General features: G+C 55.2%; 4 protein-coding genes across 4 annotated transcripts in view; 1 reads left to right on the top strand and 3 right to left on the bottom strand.

Annotated features, from left to right (window-relative positions):
- LOC104837047 (vacuolar protein sorting-associated protein 29-like) overlaps positions 1–528 on the bottom strand; it is a 3,012-nt gene extending 2,484 nt beyond the window's left edge. Inside the window, exon 1 of the mRNA XM_010575915.1 lies at positions 428–528. Within this exon, the coding sequence (XP_010574217.1) occupies positions 428–528 (101 nt within the window). The remainder of the gene's footprint in view (positions 1–427) is intronic.
- A 411-nt stretch (positions 529–939) lies between these two features.
- Positions 940–1,564, bottom strand: VPREB3 (pre-B lymphocyte 3). The gene is made up of 2 exons (XM_010575539.1): positions 1,516–1,564; positions 940–1,268 (listed from the first exon to the last, which is right to left on the bottom strand). The coding sequence occupies exons 1-2, from the start codon at positions 1,562–1,564 to the stop codon at positions 940–942; spliced, it is 378 nt and encodes a 125-aa protein (XP_010573841.1).
- A 3,323-nt stretch (positions 1,565–4,887) lies between these two features.
- LOC104837040 (chromosome unknown open reading frame, human C22orf15) lies at positions 4,888–7,836 on the top strand. Its single transcript, XM_010575905.1, is given in 5 exon segments — positions 4,888–4,912; positions 6,003–6,110; positions 6,341–6,466; positions 6,825–6,899; positions 7,763–7,836. Coding segments are annotated over 5 exon segments (408 nt in total).
- Positions 7,837–8,594: 758 nt separating this feature from the next.
- The window catches only part of CHCHD10 (coiled-coil-helix-coiled-coil-helix domain containing 10), a 21,281-nt gene continuing 20,243 nt past the window's right edge, over positions 8,595–9,632 (bottom strand). The window contains exons 3-4 of the mRNA XM_010575893.1: positions 9,292–9,442; positions 8,595–8,854 (exon numbers count right to left, since the gene is read on the bottom strand). Coding sequence (XP_010574195.1) covers positions 8,835–8,854; positions 9,292–9,442 — 171 coding nt within the window. The 3' untranslated portion in view covers positions 8,595–8,834. The remainder of the gene's footprint in view (positions 8,855–9,291; positions 9,443–9,632) is intronic.

The raw sequence follows: 9,632 nt of genomic DNA, 5'->3' as shown, positions 1-9,632 counted from the left end.
GGGGGGGGCGCTCCGTTGTTTTGGGGGTTCCTCGCCCCCCCCCCCCCCCGCAGCTTTTTTCATTAAATCTGTGTGAATTTTGTGGGAAAATGCATTATCTTTCTGTGTGAAAATGTTCATATGAAGTACCCACAAGTGCCCGCGTGGTTCAACGTATCCTTTTCCCCTCAGAAGCTGTGGGGGGCGCTGGGGCCGTGAGGGGAGATGGCGGCTGTGGGGAGATGGGGGGAGTGGGGAGACGATGGGGGGTGTGGGGAGACGTTGGGGGCCGTGAGGAGGCCTTGAGGGGCCTCCAGAAGGGGACAGGTCCTTAGTGTGGGGACAGGGCAGCGCGGGTGGGGGTCTGGCTCTCTGGGGAAGGCAGGCTCCGCCAGGGATGGGTGACACAGCTCCATCCAGGCCCAAGAGATCCCACCAAACGCCTCACCATAGCGCCTTGGGGTCACCCTCCGAACTCGGGTACCCCAGGGCACGGCGACATCCCTGCAGGGAGACACCCGAGGGGCTCTTCCCGGACTCCACATCCATGACACGAGCCACGTGGCTAAGGATTAACCTTTATTATCAGGCGAGCCAAACTGTGCAGAAGCCCAAGCCGGGACCAAGCCCGCACTGTGCCGAGTGCTGGAAGAGCCCAGGAAAGCCCAGCCATGGCGGAGGTCTCCATCCTCCCACCGCAGCAGGAGATCCCTGCTCCTGTGTGTTCCTGGGCCGAGCCCTGGCAGGTCTCGCACTGCGTTAGGCTGTCTAATGCTCCATGGGGGACATTTGGGGTCGAAGGGGAGGTTGCTGCACCTCACGGCACAATGCCGTGCTGCTGGGCTTGCTCAAGCACACAAGAGGGTCTTTTTCCATTCCTCCTCAGGCTGCCGTTCTCCCTGTTGAGGGCTTTGCGTCAGGGTTGCAAGGGAAAATGCAGAAAGCTTTTGTTCCCCGTTTCTAAAACCAGTTGAAGGCATGTGACAGGGCACAGTAATAGTTGCCATTGTCTTCATGGCAGGCAGATGCGATGATGAGGATGCAGGCATTGCTGGCAAGGTCTTTGGTAGCAGAGAAGCGGTCGGGAATCTTGGCGGGCTTGTGCTTGTCTCGCTCAGAGTTATAATAGAGCAGATACCGCAGGGAGTGCCCCGGGCGCTGCTGGTACCAGGAGATGCCGAACTCACTGATATTGTACTGGGGGCTCAGGGTGCAGGACAGCCGAGCAGTCTGCCCAGGCATCACCAAGATGGAGGATGGCTGGGTCAGCACGGGCTGAGCCCTGGAAGCTGCGCGCACCAAGGATGCAGTTACTGATGGGCTGAGCCATGTCCCCCGTTGCCCCCAGCCCCAAAATGTCCCCCTGCTCCCTTGAGGCAACCTCGTTACCCAACCTCCATCCAGCTTATCACACCACACCGCCTTGGAGCAAAACGCCCTACTCACACTAACAGCCCCCTTGTACAGCCCAGTCCTGCCTGCCACCCCGTAGTGCTCCCCCCCAGACAGCAGCTACCTCAGCCACACCACCCTTACCTGTCCCCACCGTCCCCACCAGGAGCAGGACCATGAAGCCCAGGACCATAGCAGGAAGCAAAGGAAGGGAGGCTGTTTCGGAGAGGGTCTGCAGTGCTACACAAACTCAGGTTGCTGTGCCGCTGGCGCTGGTGAGGTGTATGTAAATGACACAGGGGGCTCAGGGACTCTAGCTCTGTGTGTTGCTCACTTTGCTGCAGCTGGGCTTCAGGGAGGGGGCTCGAAGCAGCGGGGCGAGAGCTGAGCATCGCAACCCACCGCCCACCTTCGCCCTAGGCTAGGCCATTTCCTCCAGGTGCACCGATGCACATACAGCCTGCCCCACTACCCTGTGCCCCAGGTACTGGGGTACAGTGGGGAGGCATCACTGACCATCTCTCCTCTCAGATGGGGGGAGCAGAGAGGTTTCCCTGAGGTCTTACACTCCGATCTTTTGCCTCGGGCCCTTTGCCACCAGGAGCGCAGGAGGCTAGGAGCCTGAGCCACACCACACCAAGGATGCCCTGTGGTAGCAGCAGGCTGGGGGCCAGCTGGCTCTGCTGCCACCAGGGAGAATGAAAGACAGGACATACCAGAGCCCCCCCCTGCAGCTATCTCATCACAGAAGCAATATAAGGAAAGTTGCTGCTCCCTTCTCCATGCAGCTCCATCGCTGTGACAAGAACGACTGCCCCACAGCACAGACTGGGAGCTGCCAACAGTGCTGAGAGTCCTGCCTCTGCCAGGGCCACCTCAGAATCAGCAGCCACAGGCAAACGTGCAGGGTGGCTGCTGAAGTCACCTGCCAGAAGGCATTTCCCAAGGGAGCCAGTGCAGCAAGACACAGCTGCAGCACAGCTGGTGCCCTGTGCGGAAAGACAGCAGACCGTTACAGCAAAAGGCTGCCAGACTCACCAGGCGTAAAGCCCCTCCTCTCTGCAACACCCATCGCAGGGCCCAGAGACACATTACACGCCCAGTCACAATCAAGGGCTGGCCTCCCACCCGGCACGTCTCTGCACCCTCCAGCCCATGGCAGTCCTTCCCAGCAGGGTGGTCAGCAGACGCTTCAGTGTCCCATAACCGGTGGGTACCTCCTGCCCTCCACAACAAGGCTCAGCCCCCCACCCCTGATGCCACCACATCCCCATCCAGGGATGGCCCTTTCCCACCCCTCTGCAGCACCAGCCTTACTCCCAAGGCGTCCCCAAGCCAAAGAAGTTTGCAAGTGGTTCCTGACGTGACTGGCCCACGCGTGCTCTGGGTATGAGGGAAAATGGAGCTCCGAGACAGAGCCCTGCCTTATTAGAACATCCCAGCTTCCTGAAGAGGAAGCACCACCTTCATCCAAGGGTGCAATGCAGCAAGCTGGTCGCTTGCTTCACTGTGCCACGCTGCAGTGCTCTGAACAAGGGCTGGTGCACCCAACGGCTTGTCTATTTTTTCTGCATTCTCTATTAGCTGGTCTAACAAGAGCAATTACCCATGCAACCTTGCCCAATTTACTGTGACACAGCCTCCCTTGGGAGCAGCAAGGGGAAAACGAGTGAAAGGCAGTGACTGGAGCAATCAGAGCAGCTATAACACAGATGACAAGGAGCAGGGTCCGTACCTGCAGTGCCATGAAGTAGCAAGAAACCTGATGGGACCGTACAGCACCTTGCGCAGCTGGACTGCAGGGAATGCTGCAGCACAGGAGGGCAGCAAGGGCTTTTGTACACCTGCCAGGGGGTTGTGGAGCACACAGGTGCCACACAGCAGTCCCTGCACATGCAGTAAAGCCTGGCTGTGTCCCACCTGCGCCCATCCAGGCAAACCTGCTGTACTAGACTTATCAGAGCCAGCCTACAGCAGGCGGCAGCAGCTGCATGAGACCAGCTCCAAAGCCCATTCAAGGCTGGGGCTTTGCCTTGATGTCTTCTGGCCTTGTGAAGCCCTGCCATTTCAGCAGCTTGTGTTTCATGCAGCCAGGCCCCCGAGCCCACGCAGGTAGGAGCACACTGCAGACACAGCTCCAGCTGTTGCCCACCAGCACTCCCCAAATTCTTCAAGGTGGTGGCAAGGTTATGAGACACCCTGCACATGGGTCCTAGGTGAGGAGTGCCACGCATACACCCTGTCACCAAGCCCCGAGCAGATAAAGTCCATGGATTAGACATGTGAAACAAAAATCCACAAAGGTAGAAGGAAATCAGCTCCTTGTGCAAGGAGGAGCATTTTGGAGAAAGGGAATTAGTCCATGGAGCAGCAAGCACTGGATATGCAGTACATCAGTGTTGTTACTGGTTCCCACCATTCAGGTCCTCCACATCTGCTGACCAGCCTGGGGGTGTGATTTCATCTGTGTCTCAGCAACTCTGCAGGAAAAGGGCATGATGCTACAGGGCCCCCTAAGCACTGTTGCAGGATCACTTGTACAGCAACATTTGGGCACCAAATGGAAGATGCGGCTGGTGCATAAGCCATGCACATTGCTCTGACAGCCCAGGCGTGCAGGAAAGTACCTGGCTGCGCAAAGTGCAAGAGCAGGTACAAGCCCAGCCTCACGCTGACCCTGTTCTGCCAGCTTTATTCCCTCCTGCACAAGGTATGAGAGGTGCTCAGTGAACAGAAGGAACTCACCCAGACAAAGCAGGTTTTATCCTAGATTGACACATCACTGACCAAGCACAGCTACCCCTGTCAGGCCAGGGCAAAACGTGGACCAGGACTTAACTGCTGCACCACCCCGCATTTGCTGCTAAGCCCTGTGGCTTCCTCCTGCTCCGCAGCGCAGGTGCAGCTGCCGTCCTGACAACTGCCCGCAGCTCCTCCCAGGCTGCAAAACCTCACTACCTCATGCTCCAGAGTAGGACCAGAGCAGGCAGGGTCCTGAGGAGGGTTGTTCCACTGGCATCTGACCATCTCGCAGAGGAGAGTGCGGCTGCCTTTGCAGCAGCACTGGGCTCAGCTAGGAGCAGGGTGGGCAGATCTGGCACCATCACAGCCCAGATGAGCTGCAGGACAAACAGCTGGGGCAGGAAACACCCCAAGACTGCAAAAAGTCTGAAATTCAGAGCAGCTGGGACCACACAGAGCAGGCAGCCTTACCAACAGGCTGTCATTTAGCCCAGCCCCTGCTCTATTCCCCTCTCCCACTCCCCAGTTGCAGAAGGCTTGGAAATCTGCAGGGGCCATTCCCCATTGCTGGGAAATCTGGCTACTGAAACTGCAACCGCATCAGCTGGAAATGCAGTCCCTCCCCAGGGCTCTCCAGCAGCTAATACCATCACCATCAGGGATTTTGTCATCCCCACCACCTGCAGGACAGCACCCAGTACCAGCAGCCACCACATCACAGGCCTGGGTCCCTGCTAGAGGAGAGAAGCTCTGGGAGGAGGCAGGCTAAGCACCATGTTCATTACTGTGAGATACAGAGGTACAGGGGGAAAGCACCAGCTTTGCCTCAGCTCTGGGGGCCAGCTGGTCACCTGGACCATCTTCATCACCACCAGGTGGTGGCCCCATGAGGGGCAGGGAGGGACATGGTACCTTGATGCACAGCAATGCCCAGTCTTTAGGGAACAGAGCAAGAGAGCTCTGCCAGGGCACATCAGCATCCTTTGCCTCATAAAAAAGGGTGATCTTTAACCCCTACACAATAAATCATGGAGGAAAACCATCTCAGCAGAGCTAAGTTAATTGCAGGGAGGGAGGCCAGAGGCAAGGATGTGTTCCCAGCCTTGCAGCTCTGGGGAATCACTGGAAGGAGCTCTGCTAATCTAGACACAACCAGAAGAGTCATGGGGCAGAAGTGACAGCAGAGCTCCTCTGCTCCTGGCTGTGTGGGAAGGGTTCCCTGGCTCAAATCCTGGCCCTCAGCTTCAGAGAGCAGGTTTCTGCAGCTGGTGGGAGGGAACGAGCAGACCCTGTCTTGGCCTTGCCCAGTTGGCCAAGAGCCTTTGCCTGACCCCAGACACTTGCAGCTGAAGCCACCAGACACACATGGTCCTAAGCCTTTGCTCCCTCTGCTATTTGAATTGGATCCCCAGCTCTGACTACTGACGTGTGTCAGCCCTGGGGATTTCTCAATCATGACAAACTTGGTGAGAGTTCATGTCCAAAATGTCCCCTGGTGACTCAGATGTGATCTCCAGCTCTTTCCCCTTGTGACTAGGACAAGTTTGTGGAAGGGGACTGGCAAGGGCCAGGGCTCATTGCTTTTTCCTACTCATGTTTGATGAAGCAAAGTTGAAGGACAGAGACACTTCATGAATCAGAACCATTTTCCCCAAATCAAAACATTCATCCACACTCCTAACCTGGAGCATTCCCAGCACAAAACACCAGCAGACACGGCTGTAATACAGCAGCTCAAAGCCCTGGTGATGGCAACGCAGGGATCCTACCTTTGCTGGCCATGACAGCGGGCACTTAGCCACCCACTGTGCCTCCTCCTGCCATGTCCATGGGGCCCCTGGATTCAGGGTGACCACACTCATATCTCAGGGCTCATTCCCTGTCTGCAGCCAACTGCCAGGAGACAGTGAACCTGCAGTGCCACATCCTGATCCTCACGGCTCACCTGAAGGGGAAGTGTCAGTGCACACCTGAAGTACAAGTGCTCCTGAGCAGCGGTCACCAGAGGGACCAGCACTCACCCAATAGAGAAGCAGCAGAGAGTAACAAACAGGTTGCATGGGAATCCCATCACAGGGAAAGGGGCAGCAAACCTCCTCCCCTCTAGACCTCAACAGATTCCCTTCAAAGCATAACTTGCAAAGGAAAATACCTCTAAACCCCACAGGCTCATGTTGGCCACACAGGGGCACATTGGACTTTCTTCACCACATCTCTCTCCCTCCAGACTGCATCAATCTTCCGGATGAAATGGGGGCCCTAATGAACCTGAGCAAAGTGGAAAACCCTGCATCTGAATTCACCAGTAAATACCTATGGGAAAGGGAGCACTACATCCTCATCAGAGTCATCTGTAAGTTCCTTGGCAAGACAGCACAGTTCAGCCTCTGAGCCAAGAAGGGTCTGTTTTGGCAGGGGGGCTTCCACACACCAGGAAAACCCTGTCACCTCCTAGAAACAAAGATGCAGCTTTGGAAAGGGGGGGGGGGGAGGGTGTCTATTCAGCAGTCACTTGGACATACACAGTAACTCTGAGGAGGCAGAAGCCAGCTCAGATGAAGAGCTAGAGCTGAACCTTATGTTTGTCTGAGGTGGCTGCTCTGGGGGAGGAGGAACCTTCCCTGGGCAGAGCTGCCTGCCCCAGTTACAAGTCTTTATTTCAGTTTTCAGCCAGGAGAGAGATTAATCCATTTCTTCCATTCTGCTGACAGGAGGAGAAAGCTCTGAGGCCACCTGCTATGAATCCTTGCTAGAGAACCTGGGGAAGCACTACGCTGACCTAGCAGGTAAGAGCCAGGCACCCACCTCACCTCCACAGAGGAGCCGAGGGTGCAGGCATGACTCCTCTTCCCCCCGCAGCCCTTGTACACCATCCATGGGGCTGTCCTCTGCATTCCACTATGCCCCCTCACAACACCAGTAATGGCTGTGGGTAGCAGGTGAATTCAGGCTCAAGGACATCCCTAGATGAGGAACAGACCCATTACTGGTCACAAATGCAGTGCAGCCACCCACCAGGGCTCAACCACCATGCCATACTGCCCAGGCACTCACCCCCAGCTCAACAAGAATCCTCTGCTACTTAGCTCCTTTTCCTGGGATCCCCCTGCTCCTTTCAGGGGTCCACACTACCACCTCCAAAGCAGCACCCTCCTGCTTCAAGGGATCACTCAAGTTCCCATGGCATGGCCTGCACTCCCAAGTGACAAGAAACTGCACCTCCTTTCAACCCACCTGCACCGGCAGCCAGGGGAACATGCACCTGCATCACTGGATGAGTCTGCCTTCAACACCATCACCACTCTGGCAGTGGCCTTCTAGAGACTGTCCACTGCAAGTCACCAGGAAAAACTGTTCAAGAAACATCTCAAGTCTTCACAACTCCAGAAGCAGCATTTCTAGCACTTAGCCAAGACAGGTCAGAAGACAGCACACACCTGCTGCAGGTGCTCCTGATGGCTCTCCTTAACAGCTTCTCCACTCATAACAGCACACACCAGTATCAGTCTAATATTTATTTCTTGAAGGCAGTTAGTTCAGACAGCTTCATTACAGTGGTTCCTCTCTGCTCACACTGGGGCAGCTCACCACACCAAGCACTTGGGTTTAGAGTCTCTGGCATCTACTTTTTTCCTTGGCTGTCTCTCAGGAGAGCACAAGGCACTCCAGATAAGGCCAGGCACAGCTCGGGACATTATCTACCACCAAGAATTTAAGGTTTGACATTTAGAAGGGGCAGGACTTTCAACACCAGCCTACAGTATCTGCTGCCAGCTTTTACCATCTAGAAATGGATTTCTTCACCAATCCAGGCAAGGGGCTGAGAACTTGCCCAATATTCACAGCCAGAGGTCAGCAGTTGACAGATTAATTCTGCCATGAAAATTCAGCAGTTAAACATCTGAAAGTGTCATGGTTTCACTGCTGTGCCACTAGAACTCCAGCTGAAGCCTCAAAGTTATCTTTCACACCAACATGGGAAACAGGGTCTCCTGCTGGAGGCCATTCTGCAGGCAGCACTCATGAAACTGTTCTGCTACAGTAAGAGGAGAGCAGCTCTGAACTTAACCTGAGGCTGGTGACCTTGAGAACATTGCATAACCTGCTAAGGCTTTTAAGTAAGATCAGCCGACTGTATCCCAGTCACACTGCCAGACAGGTCATATTTTCTTAGCTCTGGGGTCAGAACAGCTCTTCAGGAAGAGGGTATCAATGGAAAAATAATTTGTTACTGAAAATAATGTAGGACATCTCAGATTACCTCTCTCCAGCCCCTCCTCTGCCTGGAGGGCAGCCAATCCAGTCTCCAGTCAGTTGTGGATCTGCTTTTGCCAAGTCATGCAAGCACAGCTCTTGCTAGGCTGCACCTCCTGTTTGCAGGAAATACACAATTGTGCCTTGTCCTTTAAGTGGCTGATACTGTTAACATTTTGGTAGCTTAATTTTAGCTTGAGAATTAAATAAAGAACAAGCACAAGTGATAGGTCCAAATAAACTCCTTTATTTCTCTGTAATAAATACAGTGCTATCTGAATTCTGAATTCCCACAGGTCCAACCACTCCTTTCCTTCTCTACTAGTGAAGAAGTAAATTACCACTAGAAGACTCCTGTCTGGTCAGTCTGTTCCCTCCAGCTCATCCTCTGTCCATCCTTCTACTCCCTGCAGGCAGCAGGGCTCTACACCAGGCTCCTCTTCCCTATACAAAGGGGGGCAGATTCTTCACAGGAGAGAAGAAACACCTACAGGGAGAAAGTACAAGTTCAGCATTAGGTGCACATTCCAGCAGCTGGAGTTAATAAAAGCTCTCTTACCTAAAGTGACCAGATCAAGACATAGCTACTGACATCTGCTTTTAACAGGTGCAGCGGGAATTAGGGCATCAAGTAGGGAAAGCAGCAGGTTTCCCACAGCAGCAAGAGAGGAACCTGCAGGAGGGCACCTACAGCCTCCTCACCTTCAGAGAGACATGGTCAGGATCATTTCTCCTGCCCTTTCCAGTTCCCTTCCGCATTCCAGGACACAGGAAAGACAGAACTGCTTCCTGTTTAAAGCCTTGAGGGGCAGGCACTACAACCACAACAGATTGCTTCTGCGACCTTTGAACCCCCTCGGGTATTCTCCGGGCAGCAGTTCCGTCACTACCCAGCCCTCCTGCAGGGACAGGGCACAGACTCACCGTTGCTAGTCTTGCACTGCTTCAGCGCCTCGTTGAAGCCCTCGCACAAGGTCAGGTCTCTCTGGTTGGTAGCACATTCCAGGAACTGCTTCATCTCATAGTGGCAGGGTCCGTAGGGCGACTGCTGGTACACGGGCTGCTGCCTGGGCTCCTGCAGGCAAGGACCCGGTTCGGGAAAGAGCTCTGTGGGCAGCGGCACCTCCTTCGGTAAACACGGCGGCTCCTTATGGCCTCTCACCGGGAACGGCCCCGTCACCTTGGCCTGCTCCCGCGTCCGACCTTCGCCGCACGGGCCAAGCGGCCCTGGCAAGGCCCGGCGGCCCCCGCTCCCCAGGACCGGC

Source organism: Haliaeetus leucocephalus, unplaced genomic scaffold, assembly GCF_000737465.1.
Source record: "Haliaeetus leucocephalus isolate CR32 unplaced genomic scaffold, Haliaeetus_leucocephalus-4.0 Scaffold13, whole genome shotgun sequence".
NCBI classification, from domain to species: Eukaryota; Metazoa; Chordata; class Aves; order Accipitriformes; family Accipitridae; genus Haliaeetus; species Haliaeetus leucocephalus.
The sequence above is the reverse complement of the archived record's forward strand: the minus strand, read 5'-3'. Positions and strand labels throughout refer to the sequence as shown.

What these genes read in the sequence shown, in the direction of transcription:
- VPREB3 (XM_010575539.1), bottom strand. Translation starts at nt 1,564, where the DNA reads ATGGTCCTGGGCTTCATGGTCCTGCTCCTGGTGGGGACGGTGGGGACA. An exon ending in GGTGGGGACGGTGGGGACAG is followed by an intron (nt 1,269 to 1,515) that starts GTAAGGGTGGTG and finishes TGGTGCGCGCAG; the next exon opens with CTTCCAGGGCTCAGCCCGTG.